The sequence below is a fragment of the Scomber scombrus genome, chromosome 21, assembly GCF_963691925.1.
Source record: "Scomber scombrus chromosome 21, fScoSco1.1, whole genome shotgun sequence".
Lineage (NCBI taxonomy): Eukaryota > Metazoa > Chordata > Actinopteri > Scombriformes > Scombridae > Scomber > Scomber scombrus.
In genome coordinates this window covers 12,910,384-12,938,278 of record NC_084990.1, presented here as the reverse complement: position 1 = coordinate 12,938,278, position 27,895 = coordinate 12,910,384, and the positions used below count along the sequence as shown (strand labels likewise).

At 39.4% G+C, this 27,895-nt stretch overlaps 1 protein-coding gene across 1 annotated transcript; it reads left to right on the top strand.

Annotated features, from left to right (window-relative positions):
• Positions 1-26,329, top strand: ngfrb (nerve growth factor receptor b). Its single transcript, XM_062442821.1, has 6 exons — positions 1-137; positions 4,354-4,495; positions 11,106-11,465; positions 22,646-22,874; positions 23,990-24,150; positions 25,215-26,329. The coding sequence occupies exons 1-6, from the start codon at positions 84-86 to the stop codon at positions 25,553-25,555; spliced, it is 1,287 nt and encodes a 428-aa protein (XP_062298805.1). The 5' UTR covers positions 1-83; the 3' UTR covers positions 25,556-26,329.
• Positions 26,330-27,895: the final 1,566 nt, after the last annotated feature.

The following is a 27,895-nucleotide window of genomic DNA, read 5'->3' as shown; positions in this document are numbered from 1 at the left end:
GACAGCCGAGTTTATTTCACTTCGAAGTATCTGAGACCCGCATCCTCCCGCGTCGCATCCGATTGTTGAGCCATTCTAGGGAGATGCAAAGGAGTCACATAATGAATTCTGCTTTCGTAACAGTGTTACTCGGAGTGGTGAGTAGCTTCTTTCATAACCAAAGTGTGTGTTAAATATTTGACAAGAACTTTACTTGGATAAACCTGCCACACTGCGCAGCGACACCTGCGCACCATGATGAAGGAATGGTTCTATTAAGTGGTGATAAACTTGAGAAAGTTTGCCCTATGCCGCAGATTTCTTACCTTCCAGACTTTAGTGCAGTTCACTTTTGGACTAGAAACTTGCTCTTTAATTTAATGTAGAGTTGTCATGTTATTTCCTGTATGCCCAAGGGTCCATATCTGTTAGATTTATTTGTTTCACGAGAAAGCTGTTTGTGTTTAATTCCACGTTGCAACCCTGTAATGTAGTGATGTCTGCTTCTTGTAAAAAAGCATTAATAGGGATTTGTCATGGATCTTCAAGAGTCTGTGTCCTTGTTCATGCCTTGTCTTCAGTCCTGGCTTGACAATGTAAAGCAGAGAGGATGCATGCAGCAGTCATTCAGATTTATACTCTATAGCTCCAGTTGCTGGATCTGTAGTTCCACCCTTCTCAGTTACATGTGGCCCTAGCAGACAGCAGGACAATAACAATGTCGCAGTGGCTTCTGAGGAGGAGCTCACCAATAAACCATCTGTTAACAGATGTGGGACAATCATCAGTATGTTAAGTCACTTTACAGGTTTGAAGTTCTTGAAACTTTAGAGCACCAAACTCGCATAGATGTTAAGAGGATACATGGAAACCCTGGGAGGTCACAGGTCAAAGTCTATCTGATTCATCTTCCTTTGAGGCCATGCAGGCCCTATAAGGACACATATTTTCCCACCGTCTTATATTTGACAGAACATGGTCAGTCAGGGCTGCACATTGCAGCAGGCTTGTCAAGGTCCTGCTTTTTGGAACAGGCTGCATCACTGATACACGACAGCTGCTCCCACTGATGGGTATGCATCATCTGCTGGCTCAGCGCATGCAATATTGATACAGCCTGAACCCTCCCCCTCACTCTTCCTCTCCTCCTTTCACCTCACACTGAGGTCTGTCTGTTTGTCACTTCCTCTGGCCTCATAAGAGATGATGATTGAGTGTTGTTTGGGAAGGCATTAGCTATAATGTCATTGCCAGCAGTGTTCCCACAGCAGATCAAGATCCATGCATGGATTTAAATTAGCTCCAGCTTACTGGAAGGCTGGTATTGTGGACACCCTAATGTCTTAACAAGCACTGACAGCTAAGGTCCAGAGGTTAAGTGCTTTCAACTAAAAATTGACTGAAGCATTAGTAAGATTGGTTAGAGCTTCGAAGTTATGTGTCCAGATGCTTCTGCATTTGCATTTTTATGTCATTTGATATGAGTGTGTGATCAGCTTGCTTCTGGCTTTTGTTTCAGACAAGTTGAAGAGTGAAATTCCCATCTAAAAACCAATTACGGCAAATGTTCAAGTAGATACAACTTTCTAAGTGCTGCATATCTTTTTCTTATATTCTATGAGCTATTTTCCTCAAATCTAATTACCCACTAATTGTCTGTATGTACAACTCTGCAGTCATTAGTAATGGACTTTGTCTGAGTCGAGATGTTTTGGTGTTACACCCATACCCGCAGCAAGAAATAGGGTCAAGGAAGAAAAAAAGAGCAGGAGCCAAATGCTAAAACTTGAGTCATTTCAAACGTGTTAGTCATTTTGAAACAGGTTTGTTCACATGTGAGGTTGATTATGCACGTGTGAAAACACATGAGTGTCAATTGGGGGGCAGTTCAAGAGAAGCAGGAGAAAGATGAGCGTGTGCATTGACTGATTTCATTTATCTTTAAATAGGTCCTTGTGTAAGGTGTGTGTAGGCAGCAGGAAAGGTCTGAGGAGGGCAGATATGGTCACACAAAATCAAATGTTTGTAATTGTGCACAGTGAAAGTATCACATGTCAAATGGCAACATTTCAAGGAAAACCAGCCATTTTTGTGAGTAATCCGTGTTGTTTTTATAAGTCTAAGAAGACCAAATCAACATAAAAGGATTCACAAAGTTAAAACTGAAAAATCAAAAGACTTAGCTTAATTTTCTGTCTTTTAAAAGCATTTCGGTGTTAAAATAGGGAGACTTAAGGAAACTACAATGACATTTTCAAATGTTCAGATATCATCAGGCATGCTGCAAGTAACATTTCAAGTCAAGAGTTTCTCCACAAAGCCAAAGGTGCATTCTTGAACATGTTGACAACATGGATAATTGAATACCAGAGCCTTGAAGGTGAATGGGCCATGACACCATCAAGGGCAAGAGGCAGTTGATGTGTTCAGCCGACTCAGAGCTGCCTGAGGGGGATGCCCAATGTTTTGTAGAGCTCCTCTCTCCTGTCAGCAGCATTCCACACACACCTGAACCCTGACAGTTTATGATGGGTTTACCTCCTTCATGCTACTGCACTTCAATACACACTCACATATGTTCGTGCACACACACCCTTGACTTGTGTTGATGGGTATATAAATGACTTATTACTAACATTCAAATCTTAAAATCAGGAAAGAACAAACTGTGATATAGTGATATACTTTAAAATCCCACTCCTTTTTCTTAGATATGGGATTGGGATCAAAACAAAAAAAAATCATCTGTGAATTGTCTGTCAGCTGGTCTCCACAGCGATAGATGACCTGCCCAACAGAAGAACATCCTAACATCAAAAATAATGGTCTAAAAACAATCACTCCTCATATTTCTGGAGCAAATGAAAGGCAGACCCAGTGTCAGAGAGTAATTTCTTGTTTTATCAAGGTTTGCTTTGGAGATCAAGAAGTGCCGAAGATAAAGACCCGCTTGTGAGAAACAGGAAAGATTTAGTGTGGTGTAATGTAAAAGTGCCACCCAAACTCAAAAGTCTCACATAAACACAGACACATCCAGGCTCAGGTGCGTGTGTACACTTGCACGCAGAAACATCTCATCTGTGAACGGCGAAGCTACAGCACTCAACAGGTTGCTGTTTGAGGAATGTAGAGAAGACACAATCCATCTCCACTTGCTCTGTGTGGGATATTTTGTATACCGTAGTTACTGTGGCTGTGTGTTACTGTCATTTAAGTCGCGGCCTGTACTTTTTCTGCATGGTTATAATTTAGGTAACACCTTACAATATGGTACACAAAGCTGAAAGCAGTTACTAAGGAACAAATCAGGAACGACTGATAACGATGACTGTAACTGTAAGATAATCATGAAGTAATGAGGTAATGCATAATAACTAAGTAGGCATGATTAGTAATTCATTCATAATTCATTACTACTTTTGTGCTGCTTGGTGTCCAGTAGAGTTAGTCAGAAGTGAGTGGATTCCCAGATAATAATTACATATTAATTAGTCATTACTATAGTATTTCCCAGTCTCATCTCTCTGTAGTCCTTGATTCAGAGTTATTCATGAACTATTATTAAATTATTAGTTCATTCCTCACTTGTCTTTTGGTAATTATTCACTATTTTGTGTACTGTTCTGTAAAATGTTACTGTGTCAATGTTAGGTTAAGGTTGACCTGAAGGCTATGGTGAGGTTTATATGGCTGCAGAATCAGGTTCAAGTTTCTGTCAATTTTTCCCATAGTTTTCTGAACCTTAATGAAGCAATATCATCCAAATGTCTCTATTTGTAAGAAGTTCAAACAAAGACTAAAATATTTTAAGAGGCCTAAAGGGGGAAAAATGTCACATATTTCACAAGAACACTGAAAACAGAAAGTAGTCTGGAAAAAACCAAACATTTTTGTGTAGTTAAAACTCGGATTTTCTTCTTTCTAATCCCATCAATCATTTCACAACTCCTTAGATTTTTCTTGCAGACCCTTGCAAGATCCTGACCTCGGTATCTGTATGGCTGGTTTAGTGGTTCCAAAATAAATCTAAGGGGAGGTAAAGTGATTAAAGTAATAGGAAAGAGAATAAAACAGTTCTACTTCATATACTATTGTTGATTTTGTCATTATTTCTGTTGCTTTTCATGTGAAATACTGGATGTTTGTTTCTTCTTCTTCAGGCCTGTCCTAAAACAATTACAATGGAGGAAAAACATTGAACTGCTCACATTACACATTGCTGAATATTGTTTTGAATAAGTCAATAAACTAGATATATTTTTATTTAGATAATAAATAAAGTCATATTGTGTATAAATGTCAAGTTAATCTTATGTTTGCTGCTGAATGACAATGAATGTCCTCACCTTGAATGATCTCTCTGGTGATTGACAGGTTGGGGCTCTGGCCAATAAGGAAGACTGTTTGTCAGGCCAGTACACAAACAACGGGGAATGCTGCAAGCAGTGCATGCCCGGTGAAGGTGTCGTCAAACCATGTGGAGTCAAACAGACTGTCTGCGCCCCCTGTCTTGACAGTGAGTAACACAAAAAACAGATGTATGTGTGTTATGAGTTCACACACACACACACACACACGCACGCACGCACGCACGCACGCACGCACGCACGCACGCACACACACACACACACACACACACATACACACACACACACACACACACACACAACATAGACTTACATTAATTTCCTGGAGATTTACCCGAACCCTAACTTTAACCATGACCAAAAAAATCTGTCTTTTTGCCAATCGGGCACGGCTTTTGTCCCAAATTGAACAAGCCATCCTCAATTAACTGGTCCTAAGTCTGAAATTTTGCTGCCCTGCCAAAGTTGATGCAACTTTCCAAATAGGCGTTATTTGGACAATCTGACCACAAACTGAGAGTCGACATGGTCACTTTCTCAACTGAAAAATTATTAAAACGTAATAAGTGACACATTAACAGCCCTACAGCGAACATTTCTACAACATGTTGTCTGGCTCTGCCATTAATGGGCAGCACTACTTCTTCTTCCTCTCATGTTGGACTGAGGGCAGACTGGATACTACAGTGACTTACTAGTGCCCCTGTGGTACAAAGTGGTATTAGAAGACAGCACGAGTCGGACGAGGCTGGAGTTAGATGGTTAGCATGCTAATATCAGTGGATATCTCTGCAATATAATACATTACCGTCTTTGATGCAACATCACAAATATTATTTTTTCACATTCTTTTGAACATTTTAGTTCTGTTTAACTCTGGCCAAATCTTAAACATTATACATTTAATCAATCCCGCACCTGGATTTATTTTCTGAAACAGAATTGAAATGAATTCCAACTGTTAATATTTAAGTTTTTTTTTTCAGGCACAGACACCTTTATTAACAGTAGTGAGACAGGAAATCATGGGAAAGAGAGGGGGGTGTGACATGCAGCAAAGGTCCTCTGGCTGGGATTTGAACCGGGGTCTGCTGCGTACGTGGCATACGCTCTTAACTACTTGACCACCTGTGCGCCCGAATTCCAACTTTTAAAGTCAGAAACAAGACTAAGGGAATCTACAGCCATGTCAATAAATTTTGTATTTCACAGCTCCCTTCTATTTTTGAGCTAACATCAGCTAACATGCTCACAACAGCAATGTTAATATCCTGATGTATAGTTGCCTTAATGTTTACTGTCATTTTCAAGTTGTGATTTCTTTGACCTGATGATGGCGTTAGATGAAATAATCAGGGGGTCAGGGACATCTGAACCAGATTTCCTGATAATCCAATGGTTGACGACGGACAGTTTGATCCAAACCAAAAAATGTTGTAAACTGCAAGTGGTGCTAAAGGGAAGCTCAGAGGATCAATATAGTCATTTTGATGCATGATCCAGGGACGATGAATGTTGGCACCACATTTTGCGCCACTCCATCTTGTTGATGTTGAGATTTTTCATTGGATTGTTCAAAATGTTTACCTGCTGGTGGCACTAAACGAAATTTAGGATGGGGACCATAAATGTCTGATCAAAATTTCAATCCATTTATTATTTGTTGACGTATTTCAGTCTGGAACAAAGTCATGGCTGATATTGCCTTTCTCGAGACACGCCTGTTATACAGTTTAAGACAGACCGCTGTTTGTTAGATTACACAACATAATAGGCTTTAATATCTGTGTGGACCAGAGGGAACTCCTTTGATTATTCTGTCATAGAATAACTAAAGATCATAGAGATACCTAGAGCTGCATTTGATGGAATGTACATTGCTGTGTTACATGTGTAACTGATAAACGTGTCAGAAAATATCACATATCAAATATTCATCTTGGGTGATTTAAGCTGCATGTTAAGAAGTAAACTTGATGCCAGACCTGACTGTGTTAAGCATTACTGCCCTCCTCGTGGCCCTTACCATGTAGGGAGAGAAGCTGTGTTGGAAAGTAAGACTTTATGAGGACAGTGATGTTGAGAGGATACAAGAGTGGGAACCGTTCCAAATGTTGTTGCAGGGGAAAAAATGCAAAGAAGATATTTAGAGCATCAGACAAGTTGTTATGTCACACTGATTAAGATGGTAAGCAGTGTGGATTTAGTAAACGTGGCTGGTGACCGAGAAGCTCAAAAGGATATTTAAGGTCTGTGTATGTCTGATTGGGTGTACTGTAGGAAAAACACATTTGCATTTAAGGCTGTAACCTCATCTGCCTTATTGAGGTCAAAGGTCAGTTTTGGCCTGTAGAGACGGCAGTTGGTCCAGAGCCAGTTCCAACGCTGTTCCCAGAGTTTTCCCTGCTCCTTTGCTTTCCTGTGTCCACGCCTTAAAGCAGTTGTAACCCTCCCTGGGTCAGTGAAGGATGGCGGATCATGAGTCAAGGAGGCCCACAGTCAGAAACGAGTCAGACTTGAGGTCATGAGAGAAGTCACAGAGAATGTGGACATGGAGAAAATTAATTATTTGTATTTTCGTGGGGCTTTTTTGGAAGGATGTGTGAGTATGTCTCAGATCAGAGCTACATCTTGCAGATTTATTGTTGCCTTGTTTAAAAAAACATTAAGCCTGGGCTGCTTATCTTAAATTATCTTCTGTTCCATTTGTTTAAAATGTTAAAAAACTCAACATTCAAGACTCAAAATTATTTTCATAAAGACATCAGCTCTGTCATCTGGATTTTCTTGTTTTTGGCTTCTTATTGCATCCTGAACGTTTTCAGGTCAAACTGTCATGAGGCCTGACAGGCTCTGCACTGACTCGTGGAAAAACAGAAATGCAAAGCTGATAGGACTCTATGAAATAACATCACAATGCAATGATATTATAAGAACACATCCAATGTATTGATTATATCTATAGTGCAGGTTTATAGAGCTGAACTGTGTGTGGGCAGAAAGCCTTTTAAAACGCTCAGTCATCACTAAGTTATGTAGTGTTCTAGCTGTCTGTTGTCAGTTGACTGTTTGGTAAACCGTGTCCAATCATAGCTTAGCAACCATATGGCAAGATTGACATGTTGACATGTCAAAACGGTGTGCACTGAGCTGCAGTGAAGCCAAGTCTATTTTTGGCCATTACAAAACTAAAAACAAGGGCAAACATGTGTTTATCTGCTCTAGTATAAGCTGCAACTGTTAGCATCCCTGTTGCAGGCAAGTTGCTGCTATACCAGTGTTTGTAACAATAGTGGTGTTAGCCAAGTACCATGTAAGACTAATTTGTATTACAATTTTATTTATTATTCTGTCATTTATACTTGGGATAAGAAGCTCTGCCATGAAATACATAAACAATGCTACTCCTTTTCTCCATGTGAAGATGCTGACTTTTTGCTTGGGACATGTAGCTTTAGCCTCAATTTTTCATGTTCATATTTAATACCCTTCTATAAATTTCTCCTTGTCATTATGAATGATCTTGAACATTAAAAAGTCAGCTAGAGACGAGCATTTTCAACCAACTGACAGCATTAGCTTGCGATAGTTGGCTATAGCTGATAACGGTTGCCAGAGACAGTCGTCATTCCAGCCCACAAATTCGTCTTTGAGTATCTTAAAGCATTTTGTCTTTAACAGTGCTCTATAAATGAATAACATTTAAAATATATATATTAAAATTAATTAATGTACTGCTTTTATTTCTGACAGTCTTTCTTCCTAATTTTCTTTTAACATCAACTCCCACCCATACTATCCCTGCATTTGTTGTTTCAGGCATATTGCCCACACTTGATAAAATCTAATGTCCACAAGCATCCATTTATAAGAGACAGACTGTGGTTTCTAGACACAGTTCAGACGTCATTTAGTATAGATATTTAACAGACTGGCCTGGCTGGTGTGCTAAAAAGGAGGGCCAGCTGAAATGCATGGAGGAGTTTGGATGAATGAACAGATGAGTGGAGATGAAACAGAGCAAAAACAGCTGTACAGCTGGTGCGGAGGCGAACTTCTCAGCCAGCAGCTAATGGTTCATCATCTTCACACACTCTCACAAAAACATGTCTTGGAAAACACACATTTAACCACACAGAGGGAGAAAGAAAACTCAAGATCATCCTGATAGACAAACACATAAGCTAAGATACACACACACTACAGCTCCCACGCACGCACGCACGCATGCACGCACGTACGCACACACACACACACACACCTCATGCTGCGCAGTTGCCAGAGCAGATAGTCAGGAGTCCTTTTATGGATGTTGAAAACAAAGCGAAGGATTGAATGTAAGACCAGGGGTGAAAGCTCTGTTATGATATGCTGAGCCAGGAAAAGACTGTCTGTACCCTGCTCCCTCTGCCTCCATCACCCCCTCCACCCCCCACCCCCATGCTGCAGGCTAGCGTTATTAATGTATTGACTTGCATTATTGATGCATGGCATTATGATAATGGCTCTGAGAGCACTCATTGGAAAGGGGGGCGAGTGTGTGTGTGTGTGTGTGTGTCTGTTTGAAGAGAGGGAGTGTGTTTCAGGAGATAATGGGTTGGGGGCGGGTGTAACGGTCTATTGGTTTGTCCACTTCCTAAGACATAATTAAACAAAAATGTGAGGAACCCACATTTGACACTAACAATTTAAGACGCAGGATTGCACACAATAGGGATTCATCTTGTTCTCAAATGTCTCTCCATCTGTCTCTGTCTCAGTGTATCTCTCTACTCATCTCTCTTAATCTCTGCGTCATCAGAGCGTTTGCCATGGTTGGTGGGCCAGTGACGCAGACTGAACATTTGATATTCTTTGAGACACTGAGCTGTAAAGGGTCTCAATATGCCAAAAGCCTCCTGTCTGCTACCACACACAGTTTAGTTTAGTTTAGTTTAGTTTAGTTTAGTTTAGTTTAGTTTAGTTTAGTTTGCACTTGCCTTGGGCTTTGGACAATTGTGATAAGCATTTTTAATACATTTTTTGATAAAAGTGTGTAAATAGTGAAAGATGGTAAAAAACTATCTTTCACTATTTACACACTTTTATCAAATAATAAGTAAGTTGAGAAAATAATCAGCTGCTTAATAGTATATTTTAGTTTAATTTTGAGCTATCTTTCATGTTAGTACATTCAATACATTTTTCATTATTTTCTGACACTTTGTAGACAAACAACTAATCTGTTATTTTAGAAAAATAATAAGCAGATTGACAGTTGCAGTCATAGTTTAGTCTCCTCAACTCAAAATAAATAATGCTTGTCAACAGTTTAGACATATGATAGAGATTTTAAGGTTGTACTTTTACAGTTGAAACCCCCTGCCCCACACACACATGCACACGCACATGCACACGCACACACACACACACACACACACACACACACGCACACACACACACACACACACACACACACACACACACACACACACACACACACACACACACACACACACACACACACACACACAGCCTGCTCTTACAAATGGGTCTGTTGCATAATTTAGTGTGTTTCCCAGTTCTCTATCCAGCTGAAATACAATTCCATAAAACATGGGATATTGATTGTGTCCTCTGCAATTAGATCTGTCTGAGGGAATCTTTCAGATACATGTAAGTTCATTATCTAACAAAACAAAAACTGCCTGAAAACGTATAGTCATCAAAATGTTCTTTGTAAAGATGTTGCTTATATATGTGTACTTATATATTTTAGGACCTCTTCTTGTTCAAAGTGACCTACATGTAGTTACATATCAACCAGAGATAACAATTCCACTCTTTGACACATTAATTGAAATAGCACATTTTACCTTTACCTTTAATGAAGATGACAATTTAAAAAATGACTAAGTGCATATTAAATCTTCTCATAATATATTCTGTTTTATAATACAGAATATACGCTGTGTTTGGAGTCAGGCTTGTGCAGACTGTAAGGTCAAAGGAAAGAGATATGTCTTTAAAATGTCAGTATAAAGGAAAGCCTAAATGGGTAAAGGTAAATTTCAGTATTCCTAGGTTTCGGAGCAATAATGTAAAATGCACAACCAGTCTTTGATTCCAACTGGAACTTCTGCTTAAAAACTGGAATATTCAGGCAAAAAAGAAAAAAGAATCCTCGAGGATGAATAAAAGCAGTGGTGGTCCAAAATGTAGTGTGGTATGAAACCATCAAGGACTTTGAAAACAAATAAAATAGGCATTAACTCTGCTCCATGACTGGTCTCCAGTAAATGGAGACCAATAGAGAGGGAATATGATTCTTCTTCGTGGCAGAAGAGCTTTAGTTGCAGGCAGATAAGCATGACTGACTGAGCACCCTGTAAACCAATGTGCAAAAAATCAGAGGGGAGATATTAGTTTGAATGGAATGGATTTGACCTGTGGACACACAGATTGAAAGCAACACATACAACACATGAGCCCCCAGTTTCTTCCAGCTGTATACATTTGTTCAGTGTCACTCTGCATCCCTCTCTCCCCTCATTCCCTGTCACCTCTCTACTGTCTGCTCTCAAATGGAAGGCTAAATTGACAAAATAATGGATATTGTTTGAAAAATATGTAATATAATTGGAATTGCTTCATTTTTGGATGTGTGTATTTGACACTGGAGTGGAACAACACATTGTGACATTCAGCACTGTGAACGTGGTTTGGTTAGAGATGAAGAACATAAATCAACCTTTAATCGTTTCTTCTGTCTTCTTTCAGGTGAAACCTTCTCAGAAAACTTCAGTCACACAGAAAAATGTCAGCTCTGCACACAATGCACGGGTCTACTACGTATGGAGACGCCCTGCACAGACTCCAATGATGCCACCTGTATATGCAAATATGGCTACTATCAGAACAGACTCTCTGAGCAGTGTCAGCCCTGCACCAAATGTCTTGAAGGCCAGGGCATGCTTTACAGCTGTGAGCTTGACCATGACACGGTGTGTGAGGAGTGCAACGGGGACACATACTCGGACCAGGAAAGTTACTCGGATCCCTGCATCCCCTGCACCACCTGTGATGATGACGTTGAAGTGGAAGAAGCCTGCACCTCTGTCACTGACACAGTTTGCCAAGGTAAGGCAATTAGCAGAGGCTTCTAGTGAAGTGTCCTACAGGTCACAGTATACCTGTCAACTTATTGAGGTTCTGATATATGCCAAAACTGACCAACAGATATGTACACCATTAGCTTGACTTAGAATAAAGACTGGAAATGGGGGAAACAGTCAGCCTTGCTCAGTCTGAAGGTAACAAAATCAGGCTAGCACCACCTCTAAAGCTCACTAATTAACACGTTGTATGTCTCTCAACTTAAGCTCTTTAGCATTAAGCCCCCATAAGACCATAACTTTAGTTGTACACTGTGGTTTTTGTACAGATTGAATAAAATATAATGTGTCACACTTAAAATGCAAAATTTCAAGCAGAGAGATACATTCATGAGAATCATGAGATTGCCTTAGTATGGTTTAATAAGAAATAGGAAAATCTTCAAAAAGTGATATATTCATTCAACATGACAATTCATTTATTTGGGAGGTGATTTATATGTCTGCCTTTCAGCAAATGGCTGTGGGATGACCCTATCCAAACACTGGGCAAGTTTATCATGAACTTCTGTGAATGATGGGGTGCATCGCCTAAGGTCATGATGGACTGAATAGAATCAATTTGAGAGCATATTCGCAGTTCATCACTGTACGGACAGTACGAAGTGCTCGACATCTACATTGTCAGCCACATAATCAGATCATCTCAGTGCGACACTATAGACAGTGTTGAATCAGTGACCTAAATGCCACGCCAAAGCTCGTCTCGTTGTGTTCACCAACTCATCCCAACCAAAGAAACAAAGACCACACTCTTTCTACTGTATGTTGAGGGTTTAAAGGAAGGTCATATCTCTGAACAAGGGTCTGAATTTCTTTTATATCATTGCACCCTGTGGGTATCACACTCAAAATCACGGATTCCTTATGACTGCAGTCACTGCTCATACCAATGACCTGATGCCTCACAGATTAAATCAACGCTTTTGTGCAATGACAATAAAGGGGGTCTGTTGATCAGCCATGCAGTATGCTCTTGCGGAAGTTTGAAGGTTGTTATCACAGTGGTGAAGACAGAGGGAGTCTCAGGCTAAACGGAGGCTTTTGTGCCTCTCCCATGATCCCATCTGGCCTATGAAGGATTTCAGTTTAGCCCATGGGGATACTTGAAGGAGCTGGTAATGAGTAAAACAGAGAGTGAAACAAATGTAGATTTGTCCTTTATATTTTTTTTGATTACTTCTTTTGAAAACGACCTAATTATTATCATCTTAAATTCAATAATTTGTGCTTCAGGTTTGAATTATGAACTGGGGGATTTGAGCTATTTAAAGGATTTAATGTCAACATGTGGTAGATATAAATTAAAGTTGACTGCGTCAGATTGGGAGACACTGTTTGAATTAATCCTGATTTTTAACCCAAGACAAATTTTAGAACCAGGTTGAATTTCAGCTGTTGTTTGTTTTTATGTTTGAAGAGAGTTGTGATTGCTAATTTATTGCTTTGACGACTTCAGACATTTTGGTTGGTTGGCTTGCAGTTTGAGCACTTCTGTGATCGAACAGATTCCCACATGTTTATTATCAAAAATATGTGTTCACTGTAATTAGCTTGTTTTAAACAGACAGATCATACTGTCTACATCTTATCAGCCATATGCAAATTCATTTTATTTCTTTTTTCTTTTTTCTTGTCACCCATTCAAAGTAACATTGTGCCGGGAATGCTGCCATGCATCTTGTGTGATGAGGGGAAAACCAACAGGGGAGTTACATGTTAACCTTGAGTGGGAATACCAGTTTTGGGCAGTATCGCATTACCTAACACTAACACATTACAGTAATTGTATATACAGTAATGTATTTACCTTTTCGGTGATTAATATGTGATTCATTATATTTTATGAGTAACTTGTCCAACACTGGTAAGCACACACAGTGTGACCTGCCAATCTAATTGTACAATACGAACATGAAAAGTTGTTTTAGCTGTGCAGATGTAGTAAAAAAAAACGTGTGAACCTAGGGCGATTCTAGGACCAGAACTTTAGAGGGGCTCAGCTCCTAATGAGAATGTGACATACAATGATCTGCAAGTGTTCAAACCCCCTGCTAAGTAACTCATTTCACTGGATAACGTAAATTACAACAAGAAATATTAATACATAGTAGAGTGTTCCACTATAGTGTATAATAATAATGGTTCAGAATAAACAATCACAGATTTCTACAGAGAGGACCCTGAGATAGTTAATGAACCCTGAGGGGAAAACAATAATAATGACAGAACTATCCAAAGTACATTAAAGCTGTTAATAAAACCATTTGAATTTTTAGGAGAAAAAAATACAATGATTATTTATTTATTTTTAGGGGTGCTGAGATCAAATTTAGGTGTACTTGAGCACCCCTAAAAAGGGTCTAAAATCGCCCCTGGTGTGAACTAATACACTGTTCAAGTATAATAAATGGCAAAGCGTCTGCGCAGCCTTATAAGAACCAGGGAAAATACCACAGACCGAAAAGGTTATTTGATAAGTAGAAGTGGACATGACATGTATTGATGTTTTTTTACCAAGTGCCTGTCTGCTGCAAAAAACATCTTCCATTGAGAATGATCCGTTAATGCAGCTTGATTCAACTTGTGGCCTGAGAGAGGAGGGTGCAGGGATAGAGAGATGATTCATCCAAGATCAAGATATAAGAGGCCAGAACTCAACTCTAAAACATCCTAACTAGTGCAGTCTACCTCATGATTAATATGAATTTGCTGTGTTTCCAGGCATGGTGGCTCAAAGCCTGCAGTGTATGGGCTTCATCATCATATATTATTCCCCACTCTAATCATTAGCTTTTTATTTCTAATGTAATCTTTTTACCAAAGCACAAAGCGTTATCAGTGCTCACAAATCTGTAGTGCTGCCAGACGTCCATATGCATTAGTGTTGTGGAGTCAGGCGACACAAGCCTGAAGGCTAAACACAGACGGGGGGGTGGAGGAAGAGAGAAGAAAACACAGAAGGCCACTGCCTGTGAAAGGACAAGTCGTAACTTGAGACATTTGGAGGCATAGCTTAACTGTTTAAGGAGCAGAACATCACTTTCACTTAACTATAGGGTATCTTCAGAGAGAAAGCTAGATTTACTGTTGCCACTGATTACATTTGAGTTTAGGCCAGTGGTTAATTTTCCCTTGTGGTGATTTAGCACCCTATTATATTTGGGGTGAAAATCCAATTTCCTCCCACACTTCCAAAGGGATTAGTGGTTCGTTTGAATCTTGTGAGGAAAAGAAAACTCACTTTCTCCATCTTTCTCTGATGGTAAAGCATGTTAATTCTCACCAGACTTTAACAGGCTAGACCTACAGAGTTGAGGGTCTGATGGTAAGATGCTTATCTAAAGAAGTGTGATATGACTTCCACTCTACTGCAGGCCGCCAAGCACGGTCAAAGGGGGAAGGTCATGGGAGGCTTGTATGTGGAGGGGGTCTTCGGAGGAGATCAGGCACTATGAGATTCCCATGGGGTTGTGCGCCTAACAACATGGCATAATCCCCAAAATCCTTTCAGGGGTCACAATAACACAGGAGCAAGTGAAGATGATTAAAACTAGAGATCTTATTAACCAGCTCATCAAAGTGATGTCTACTGTGTTATCATAAATAAGCTAAGTCAACCCAATGATACTATAGTGTTGGCATTACAAATATTAGATTACTCTATCAGAAATGGAAGGATTTGTTTTGCAAAGCAGGATCTGGTATGAAACTTTCATGTAATACAGCTAATGATTGGATTGGTTACAGGGTAATGCCTGTCAAGCACAGAGAGATTATTTGGAAATTTGTCAGAGGGAGTGGCCAGCCATACAAACTTATTGTGTCAAGGCCCTTCATACAATGGTTAAAGTTGAAATCTTGATTTTGACAGAGAAGGTGCTGCCTTTTCTTATCAGTCCGAGGTTTTATGCTAAAAAGGCAAAGACAGAAACACCCTACAAATCTGTTCTTCCTTAAGAGTGTACCCAGGATCGACTACACATATGTGGGCTGACCTATCACCCAGAGCATGGCTTTCTGGTCCTGTGGCAGCATGGGGCAACAGGTTGAGCTTTGTAGCACACATGCAATTATGTTTTTCATGCACATGAATGCACTGAACGTAGTTTACAGGATTAACCTGAATAGAAGTCAAAAACACACTCAAAGCCATGTGTATGTAGATAAGCACTGCAACTCCCACTCCTGCACACGGATTGAAATCAATAACATGACTTATTGAGCATTACAGATCTGAGACAGCATATGGGAGGATGAAGGTCATGTGGGTGGGGTGAAGAGGAAGGAGGAGGAGGAGGAGTAGTGATTGGGCCAAGTGCATTTGGTTATTGAATTGATAGTTGAGTAGGAGGAGGGAGCTGTTTCCTTCCTGAGTTTGGTTGACCTTAATGATCGACAGGCTGCCCTCCAGAAATCAGAAAATGGAATCTGCTAACCAGCCCCATGCACAGCACTCAGGATCTGATGAGTTCAACTAAATCAAGACAGAAATGAGCGGTTTGGTGGGGGTTGACAACAGAGAAAGGGAAGGAGAGAGAGAACATGAGAATGAATGAAGGGGAGGGTTTTTCCTTTTCTTGGTTTGTGTTGACATGCTGATGCACGTGCACTGCCAGCAAGCTTTTGACAGATAGACAGAGAGAGGGAAACAAATGGGGGAAACGAAAAAGAGCAAAATGCCATTGACATTCTTGATTTCCTGCGTAGCACATCAATAACTGTGAAGAAACAATTTACTATCTTTGTATTGCACAATCACTCATTGTGTGGCTATAGCTGCTCTCTACACATCTACTGACTTATATCTTCACTGACTCAGGCTCTATGGTCAGAAATGACCTTCTCTCTTTAACCCTTTTGCTCTCTGCTCCACACAGTATGAGCATTGTAGGAACTTAAAATTGTATGTCTCACTCTCTTTCTGCTGCCTAACAAGAATTGTCCCGTTGTGGCAATGACTCAGTCTCCTGAAGTCGCCTGCCATTCTTCAGAAATGCTGCCCTCGACGTTCCTGGGGAAATTTTTGGAGGTGATTTGGCATGAGTGAGCCAGTTGGGTCCAAGGGTGAGCACAACACTTGTGCTTTCACTCGTGCCGTTCTTTCCTTGTCAAAAGTTCTGCTTGGGGAGTCAAGGTTTTATTCTTGTGAGGATTTATGCATTTGAGAGTTGTGTCTGTGCCAAGTCAAGCCTTTTTCTCAGTGATATTCGTCTTTTTATCTGCCATAGCTGCCTAGAGCTCAATAAAGGCACTGTGGCATAGAGCAGGAATTGTTTTCACTATTTGTATGGTGCACAACATCTTAGATAGATGACAGATAATAATACTGCAGAAATTGGTAGCCTATTGTGTTTTTGTGGTGGCATGCATGCAAGAATCGTATTAAGCGATCCTTTTCTGTCACAATATATTGGTTAAATCTAAATGGCTGACCACAAAATTTAGATTTTTATTCTTTTACTTTGTCCATTTATTTCCTCTTAAAAATCCTAAAGTCCAACTTATAAAACATTTAATCATCCCTCTTTGCAGTCAAAAATAATGTCAAGTTGCATTTTAAATATATTAATAGTTTTTTATTATTAGAATGAAGAAAAAAGGAAAAATATCAGAAATTCTGCACTTTTCCCTGATGAATATTTGTCTGGCAGCTCATTCAACAAGCTTCGGTACAGGACAAGACGTGTTCGTATTTGTAACATAGCAGTTTTTGTTCAGGGTATGTGGCCTATGTATTGTGTGTCCGCTATCAGGCTCAGTGTGACCATCTGCTCTGCCTATGATTGAAAGACATATTATTGCTTTATTCAAGATTTGATTTGCTGCATTGATATATAAAGTCCCCAGCTATGTAAGTAGATAATAATAATATAAAACTATGGAGCACAATCATGGACCATAATGACAGGCAAATCTAAGCAAATTAATTGTCCAATAGAAAATAAATGAGAATGAGAGTTGTACACTGGAAGAGGAAAGAAATATAGAGAACTGTGAATTGAGAGCTGCAGAGAAGAAAGAGATGGAGAAAGCTTGAAAGAGCAACGAGAGGGAACAGATGCTGAGAATGAGGCCTGGTCGATAAAAGCGATGGAGTTACTCCTCTGCACTCTCGGATTTCTTTGGTTGACCTCTACGAGTGCTGATCACATTCTGCCGCAGAGCAGGCACACACACACACACACACACACACACACACACACACACACACACACACACACACACACACACACACACACACACAGGAACGTGTACATACACAGGGGAAAGCATACACACGTGCATCCCGTACAAATGCGCAAACGTGAATACATGTACAGGGGTGTGTTCAGTCTGGAACACGTTGGCAGAAAAATGAGATGGGTCATGTAAGGTAGGACCTGAGCCACAGGCTTCAAGGAGAAAAGGGAAATTGTGAGAAAGAAGGAAGAAGTGTTGAAATGAAAGAAATAACAAATGTCAAAAGCAGATCAACAAAACTGGATGATCTTGGCACCTGTCGTGGTTTTGTTCAGGTGTGATGACATCATTTTTAAAAAGCAACTTGTTTATTTTGAATGTTCCTCCTTTCCTTTTCGTTTAAACACAAAGACAGCTTTAAAATATATGGTGTTGAAGCGGCAGCAACACCTGTTTGCAAGAGTCTGCAAGAGGATGGAATGAGGAGTTTAACTCAGGTGTGGCTGCTGCAGCGTACCACACACACACTCACTTTGAACACAAATTACAGACCCGGTGTATGCACGCACACTCCACCACACAGAAGTGGTGAGGAAGCAGAGTAGCAAGTTTTTCTATATAATTACTCATCTAATGCTTGTAAGGACAGCTGTGCCGGGATTCCAAGTAACTAAGCTAATTATTAACATAAAAAGCCAGGAGGAAAATTCCAATGATTTGTCTAACAACCAAACAATGCTTAACAATAAATACATAAATGACTGGTTGACAGAACCTGTTATTTTGACAGCTGTGTGTGTTTTAGTTTTTATGATCATAATGACAAACTACAGTAATGCTGCATTCTGACCAGAGGAACACCTGTATGCTTCTATGTCTGCACTCTTACAATTTTATAATACAATAATACACATGAAAACACTGTTAATGTGGTGATTAACTTCATGATTCATTGATACAGTTGTGAAAAATGCCACATTTACTTTTTATGCATCGGTTTTAAGCAAAAAGTCTGCTAAATGAATAAATGTACTGTAAATGTGATGGTAAAAAACTGAGAAGCTGAGAAGCACTTTATTTTATTTTGTTAAAGCATGTATTGTGTCAGCATACCAGATTGGAGAAATATACTGTGCTGTATACTGTGCATTAAACCTGGAATGCACGACTTTAGTCTCCCCCTTTTGGTAGTGAAAGTAATTTTAAAAAACACTGTCATAATGTACTTTGCCCCTAAAATAACAGATGAATTGGTTTTAGGGTCACTCAATTCCTGCAAAATGCTTAATTCCACTATCAGAATTTGATCCATTTGGAGTATTTGAAAAGTTTAGAAGATCTGCACAATTAAATTATTTTATCTCCATTCAAGTTAGCATTGGGCTAACTGGAAGTTAGTTGGCTCCGGCGGAAGTCTTTAGTGTACATGCTCTGCCCATAGAGCATTGCATTCATCAGGCTAGCACATGGATGTCAAACCAGACACCAGATTAAAAAATTCTGGTATACTGGGAAATACAGAGATTTGTCTGGCAGTGATGGGCTTAATCAGTGTGTCAACTCATTTGGCAGGGGCTTAAATGTAATGGATGTTCATTTATATGTAAAAGCACCACACTGCAGGTTTAATAAATATGATAATTGAAAAAAAACAGTATAGATGTCCAAGGGACAGAAAAGGATATAGGGAGACAAAAATGTGAAGTCAATGTACAATTCGTTGTTATTGTGAGTACCATTTCCATATGATTTAGATTTTAGATCTAATATGACATAATGAAAGCATCTCCCATCTTTTCAGTATATGTATTTTTACTCAGCTATGATTAGACATCAGAAAATCTTTTTCTTCTGCCCCATCCAGCATTTTATTTTTCACTTGATCAGTTTAATGGAACAATGCATGTGTAAATTTCATCCTTATTCTCGACTGAAAACAGTAGTTTCATGTGTTAAGCTGCAAGTCTACCCTTCCCTTTTTGTCTATCTTCGTGTTTATCATTTTCTAAAATTGTATATGTGCCATTTGTCTTTTAACAGCTTGGGACCACATTGGAAAAAAGTGTTCACTTTAATATGTTAGCCTTTGGACTTTGTTTTAATGTCTGTTACTCATAAACAATAAATATTATATATCTTACACATTTACTCTGGTGCTTAATATTGATAAATTAACAGTTCCAGAAATGTCTGATAGACTTGTTAATATACTAAAACCGGATTACACATGTGACTCCTCCCCAGGGGATACAGTAGGGGAATCATTGCGAGCAGTGGTCCAGTAACAACTAAGGTCTCTGCAGAGTGGAAACAAGCTGAGCTCAGCAGGGAAGGTCACTCCCCAGGCCATCCAATGTGAGAGGTTGAGCTAGTGGTTCAGTAAAGGCACTTAGTGCTGCTTCTTTAACTGTTAATCATAGAGGGAGGGAGGGTGGGAGAGAGAGCACAGTAATGTGGCGGAGACATAGAGAGTAAAGGGATGGATGGATTGGATGTGATTAAAGAACAAAAGGAATGGAAGACATAAACGGGAAGGTTAGATAAATATGGCATTGTGTCTACCATCAATGAGAGGCCCTGATGGGAAAAAAACTGGGTTGAAGAAGTTGTAATGAGAGAAAAAAAGTGGCGTCCAAATGACCGTCTGGCTGATTAACAGAAAAGGAAATGCCTGATAGGAGTGAGAAAAAGCGTAGTCAGTTGTAAAATGGGGGGAGAGAGGATTGAAGGATAAAAAGATGGGAGGGGGCATTTGTGCTGGACAAAGAAAATCTCTGTCAATGAATAGTGTCTGGTTTCGAGGGGGAGACAGACCAACCATGGCGGTGACGGTCATGATGGTGTGTGTGTGTGTGTGTGTGTGTGTGTGTGTGTGTGTGTGTGTGTGTGTGTGTGTGTGTGTGTGTGTGTGTGTGTGTGTGTATCTGTGTTTGTCTATAGGGGGATATTGAAGAGGTAGGGAGGAACTTGATATATTGCAGTGCATCACTAGAAGCCTGTTTTTTATTTACTTGTGTTCAGTCATATATACTTTGTCTTGACATTAAAGTCTGAAACAGCCTGTTTCAGACAGAGGCTGAACTAAGGGGCTGCATAAAGAGCCAGTATAAGATATATATACGTTTTTACATATGCATCTTTTACATCATGCAAAGATATTGCAGTAGTGCCCCAGAATATAAATATGGACCTGGAAATGTGCATGATATGTGCCATTTAAGACACTGCACAAAAAACGTCCAGTGTGTCACATGCCAAATAAAGCTGGCACTGTGAAGTAGATAAACCTGCAGGGCAGTGTCTTTCGTGTTAGACTTCAAGATAATACAGGATAATAAACACCAACTTCATCATATGATAAAGTATTTTTAGTGATGTTGGAAAAATCAATGGCTTTAAAGATGAGGGATTAAGAATGATGAACTTAAAGAGGATGTTCAGTTTATTGGTTTTGCCTGAAGTACTTTTCCTCAGAATTCTCTGTGCTAAAAGCCCCACAACACCGTCATTCATTTATCTAAATAAGCTCTCATTTTAAATGTTTTCACCTCATTGGAAGTGAAAAATGGCTGGCAGGCACTTAATGACTCTCTTGAGGTTCATAGAGCCCTTCGAAGCCAACAGGATGATTTCCTGTTGATGATGTGAGTAACTATAAGTAGGTGACAGGCGAGGATAGGTTTCCACCAACATATCTATTTAGCGTTTAATGCTTGGGTAAAGTGGGCAGGACTGGATGGACAAGCTTGCTCTTACCCCCGTTAATGGCTCCCTGGAGGAGGAGGGGAAATGACCAAGTGATGTGGGATGTAATGTGTTTGTGTTTGCAGCATGAGAGACATTCATGGTTACATTGGCTATGGTGGACAGAAGAAAGAGAGTGACAAACAGGGAGTGCCATATTTGTAGTGATATTTAAATCTTGGATAGCATTTTTCAATCATATCTTTGAGCTGAAAATATGTAGATCAACAGCTTATCTGTCCATCTGCTGATGTAGGGAGCAACCTTTAGCCTGGAGGAGTTTATCTCTGATGATTAAAAAAAAAAAAAAAAAACTTTGATTCAATTAGAAATAAGGTTATTGCTTTAATTCAGTTTTTAGACCATTGCTGTGTATAATTCCTTACTACATACTAATTCTAAGATGGCTTTAAGTAATTCAAACCAGTAAGTATACTCAAAATTAAAGCTGCACCAATCAATATTTTTATACTAAGAATGGATCAAATGGCAATGTGTAATGTGAGAACTACTTGTAGTAACAAATTAACAGAAAATTACCACTTGACTTCACAGTTCCCCTCAGCTCCACAGAGCTTTTTAGTGTCTTAAACACTGATAATCCCACTGCTTTAAATTTTAATCTTTCATTTGCACTCTATGTCCTTTTAATGATTTTAAAGCAAATCATTATTTTATGCTTCAGTCTTATTTTTAATGCTCTATTATAGTATTTTATTTCTCTCTCTTTCTATGTTTCTGTACTTTGTTTTTATTATTAGTGTGTGTGTGTGTGTGTGTGGGGGGGGGGGGGGGGGGGGGGTGTATGTATGTGTTTACTATGATTGGGTTGTATTTTTATTTCTCAAATTCCATGTTTTTTTCAATTTTTTCTGTTAAATGTTTGTTTTATGTAAAGCACATTGAGTTGCCACTGTGTATGAAATGCGCTATATAAATAAAACTGCCTTGCCTTGCCTTGCCTTGCTGGAGACCGAAACAGAGCTAAAAGAAAAGGGAATATCGGACTTTCATTTGCCAGGTCTACATAAGCACGACTCCAATTAAATGTTAATATTGCTCTGTGTCAGCTGCCCCCAAGTGGTTAAAAACAATAAGTTAAGCCAGGTTTGACTGATCCTTTAATATGTAAAATGTATAGTAAATGCCTGTAATTGTAATTTTGCTTAGTTTTCACATATTTAGGAAGCTCATATGGAATTTTTTCATCTTTCGCAGTTCCCGACACTACCATGGCCCCAGAGGATCCCTACATACCCAGCGATTACAGCTTTCCACCAGATGCCCCTCCATCAGATGGCCCCACAGACACCACCACCACCACCACCACCGATGTTGATTCCCGTAAACCAATAGACCAGGGTCTGAACGACAAACTCATCCCCATCTACTGCTCCATCCTGGCAGCTGTTGTGGTCGGACTTGTGGCCTTCATCATCTTCAAGAGGTGAGAACAGAAAAGAGGTTAAGTACTAAATGAAATTTAAAGCACACAGTGAACTTGATGATGCATTAAGGTACCTGATGGTTGCTAGTGTTGGATTACAAAAACAAGCATGACTGTGTTCAGTCAGAACTGTTTTGTTAATTATGGCTTTAGTGCAGACAGTTCAACTGAATAGTGTTTTTTTACATCTCTGAATTTTTCATTAGGACTGAAGAGATACGAGTCTCTTAATTTTTCAAAAGAAAAAAGCGTAAATCGGAGAAAAGTCATGAAAAAATAAACAAGTCTCTGCGATAGAAATTTCCTTCTTTTAATACTCTTTATCATTATCCCACAGTAGTTACTTTAAAAACAATAACAACAACTCCAAAGTAAAGGGAGAAAAAAACACAGACACAAAAGGAAAAAAACAGTAATAATACATTTAATTAACGGAAAAATTTAATAGATAATGAATGATAAAATGTAAGTTTGGCTGAGGGAATTTATTATGATACACAGTTTTGTAGTATTTGTATAATATTTGTTTTTGTACCCTCTCGATTCTCACATCAAACCACTCAACTAAATGTCTAATCCAATGATTTATATGGTTGATATGTGTAAGGCACAATCCATACTGCTGTGGTGCTTTAGTGTCATAACACTAACAATTTTTATGTGAAATTCAACAGCTGAGGGGAAGATAAAACGGATCTGATACTCATTACAAATACACATGGACAACAAAATCCAATCAGATTTCCGCTGTTTCATATTTAATGAAATCATCTGCTTCTTTTCGGGATGTGAGCATACGGTTTCCTGTGGGTCACAATATGGTCTGTTCTAATGCCTACACAAATAGCCAACAGTTGACTGTTACATTTTGAATGTACAATGTTTATTTATTAAGGCAAGGCATGTGCTGCAAGTCTGTAGGTTTAAACACAGGGACTTCAAGACAGATCAGAACATAACCACCTTTACCATAACTGGTAAATAATGATGAGGTGGATACAGTTAGATGTAATTATTCACATTTGATCAGATTTCCACAGACATATGTACAGTTTTGCTGATTTCCAGCTTTTCTTGCTGAGTTAATCTTCTCTACTTTTCCCATTTTCATTAAGGTGGAACAGCTGTAAGCAGAATAAGCAAGGAGCCAACAACTGCACACCCAACCAGAACCAGACACCGTCACCTGAAGGGGAGAAGCTGCACAGTGACAGCGGCATTTCTGTGGACAGCCAAAGTCTGCAGGAGCAGCAGAGCCAGACTCAAGCACAGACAGGTAACACACACACCTGTAACACCTGTATCTGCACAGATGCCACTCCCTTAATAGCAATATATACAATAGCCCTCATTTATCAAACTGTTGTACTTATATTGGGCGTAACCACATTACAGCACAAAAGTCAGGGTTTATCTGGCACTAAATTCCTCTAGTAATGAGTTTTCACCAATCCTTGAATAAGTCTGGTGGATAGCAAGCCTGACTTTTTGAGTTAGTGTGAATGTACACACTGGCTGCACCCTGAACTGTCCCATGACGCCAGTCAAAAGGAAAGAATTCCCCTTCAGGAATAAGCTGTCTGATGCCTACATCAACTCTCCTTTGAAAACGACCTTTCAAACTTACTGTAGCACATCAGCAAACAATGATAAACAACACTGACAAAGCTACAGTGTGTGTTTTTTTTGTGGCAGCACGTGCTCCTGGCAGTTTCCAGTCTCACCCTGATAAACCAGTTTGAGAAAATGTAGGGCTTTAAACCACACATGATTGCCCAGATAGTGGTAAAGAAGGAAAACAAGGTAGACAATAGTGTTCAGACAGCCGTTCTCTATCTAGGTTTGTGGAAGTTGTTGAGAGATTTTTGACATGAAAAACTTGTGTTCATGCAGTTCACAACAGTCTAACAATATGACCACAGATAAAACATATTTTCCATGATGTTTTAATGGAACTGGTCAGCCAGAGAGGCTATTGCTGTGCATGCAGCGCAACTACCCAGTGTTTAATATATTTACTTCAAATAAGCCACTGTTGCTGCTACAGGCTGTGTATAATCCATTGCTTCCTTTTACAACAAATTTAAAAGCTCATGAACAGGATGCTGGTTAAATCCTTATTGTGTTACATTAGACAGTTATGAGAAGTAAAAATGTGATTTCTCAGTTGATTCCATTATTTGAACCATGCCAGTCATTTATGAAATTATTCTGAATTTTGTTTAAATTTAAATGGAATTTATCTTAGATTATTTCAGTATCATGTCAAGCTAAATAAACTGTAAATAAATGAAATTATCCAAATAATAAAATGACGCGAGCATTTCCTTCCCTCCGCAGTTGTAACCATGGAGGAGCCTTGTTTGCTGCTTCCTCTCCACGCCAGAGAGAAAGTGGAGAAGCTGCTGTTCAGGGGCAGTGAAGGAGACGACTGCAACCACATGGAGGACAGCGACTGGTGCAACCTGGCAGGCCTCCTGGGATACGAGGAGGAGCGGATTGCGACCTTCAGGCAGGATGAGCATCCTGTCCGTGCGCTCTTGTCTGACTGGGCAAGCAAGGACTGCGCCAGCATCGACACACTGTGCACAGCGCTGCGCAAGATCAACCGTGATGACATTGCCCAGAGTCTTATGCTCAGCCCAAGTGCCACAAAGCCCACTGCCACTTCTGTAGTGTGATTTAGATTACAAGTGAGCAAACCACCTGAACCTTAATCTTAGTATTCTTCCATGGCCTCCCTCACTCCAGATAATTCACACTAGAGCTGCTTTAAGCTATTCCCTCATGAAGCAAGCAGTTGCTGTGATGATGAACATGCATGTTTCCTGTCTAATGATTTAGTTTTCATTAAATGATAACACAGGAACAGGCCAGAAATGAAAAAAAACAATGAATATTAGATTACCTACTCAATGCAATCCACCCAAATCATGCCCTTCACCTTACTATCAGAATGTAGTTGTTCATTCTCATATTTTAAAATCCACACAATGTAAAGCCCATGCGGAAGGACTTTATCTCTACCAATGCCACTCTTGATGTCTGTAATCATTCCATTGTGAGCCTGGATATCCACATGCTTTTCCTGCACTATTCAACATACAACTTACCATCTTCTGACTTTACTTAATATGGAGCATCAGTGGGCTTGGAACTGAAGTTATTGTGGATAGCCAGCTCTTTCATTCCTACAACTTGATCTCCTGCACCTTGATTCTTAAACATGTATAGTCAGTGTGGCCCTTAATCGTAGCTTTTATAAGCCAGTGTTGTACCTCTAAATGTTACTTTTCAAAACTATGTTACCAAAGAAGAGTTAAAGCCACCAGAACATACCTGACTAGTGACATTATTTACATGCCATGTTAGACTTTGAGTTTATGTTGACAAATGGCTTGTGTCTGCATACCACAAGGTATCTGGATCTGCAAGTATGACAACCTGAGGAAGGATGCTTGGACATGTTTCAAATGAACCAGTTTATCTTTAGCAAAAACAAAAGTAAACTATTGTTTTAAATACTTGTATTACATGTAACATATTGAGCTGCAGCACAAGTAGAATTAACCATAACATTGGCTCTTTGGCTTTGTCTCAAGTGATTTCTGCAGACTCCTCCTTATTCCTGACAAGCACTATAAGAACTGCTGACTGGAGTTTGCCAACTAGGTAGTCTGTGGGGCAGGTCACTGACTGAGGCAACATGACTCCATTATATGTGTTCAGGCCTATCTGCATAACACAGGAGCTCCCACACAGACTCCTCCATACTGGACCAGAAAGGGAAAAGACATGGAATTTGAAATTCATGTAACAATCATGTATACTGTTTGTACATAGGCAGATAAGTGCATACAAGACACATAAACATACTGTACATAGACACACAGGCCTACAGGATGTAACCATGCATGTATGTTCAATACAAACACACACACAAAGGTTATTATGCATTTACATTCTCAAACATTGTAAGACACACTGAAAACTTAAGATCCTGCCATATATTTTATGGCACACTCTCATGAGGGGACCATATACTGTTATATCTTGTTATTAGCCAATATAAGGTAACTCTGTGTCTTAAAAAAAATACTGTATGTCTGAAAAACAGGATTTGCAAGGTTTGCTATAGATGGAGAAATGCTACATTAACAGGAAACAGCATGCAGAAACTAGCAACCAACTAATTGGTGCCCAAATTCCAAAACAAAACAAGTACACATACTGTACAGTTCAATATGATCAGGATGCAAATCAGAAATCCAGGGTTTTCTAACTTTTTTGCTTAATTTCTCAGGGTATCTTAAATTATTTGTGTTACTACATCAATACAACACTTGTACCCTCTAATTAACGGAGCAAACTATAGTTGTTCAAACGGGGACGCTGTGTTTATCCAAAACAGTGAATCTTTGCGACTGACAATCCTTCAAACGGATGAACACGAGAGGGAAACGGGGCAGAGAGAAAAGGAAAGGGTGTCTTGTTTCCTCATTGTTTGCAACAATGACCTCTGGATAAAAAGCAAAGTCAATAGAGACATAAGTCAAAGGATGTGGGATGAATTCAGTCTGAGGGAGAGCAGAAAAGAGCACCTGAAATGTAAAGTTTTAGATTACTTAAATGTAAAGTTGAAACCCAGGGAACTGAATTTGCATTCATGAGCTTGTTTAAGTGTAAGCATGCAGTGTGTGTGTGTGTGTGTGTGTGTGTGTGTGTGTGTGTGTGTGTGTGTGTGTGTGTGTGTGTGTGTGTGTGTGTGTGTGTGTGTGTGTGTGTGTGTGTGTGTGTGTTTTTTACATTGTGTTATGCAGCATGAATTTGGTTTGAATTTGTCAAAACATACATCAACTTTGAACTTATGTTTATATTATTATGCTGCCTAGAGTGGATCCCGAGCACCTACTTTTTTTAGATTGACTGTTTGGAGAAAATATTTGAAGGAGCAAATACTTTATTATGTTAAACTCACCTATATCTCCAATTGTATGTGATACTTTTGAGTACAGATCATA

Bases quoted from the DNA above. Each gene is read 5' to 3' on its own strand.
- ngfrb (XM_062442821.1), top strand. From the start codon at position 84: ATGCAAAGGAGTCACATAATGAATTCTGCTTTCGTAACAGTGTTACTC. The intron at 138-4,353 runs GTGAGTAGCTTC...GGTGATTGACAG, and splicing joins TAACAGTGTTACTCGGAGTG to GTTGGGGCTCTGGCCAATAA. The intron at 11,466-22,645 runs GTAAGGCAATTA...CATCTTTCGCAG, and splicing joins CACTGACACAGTTTGCCAAG to TTCCCGACACTACCATGGCC.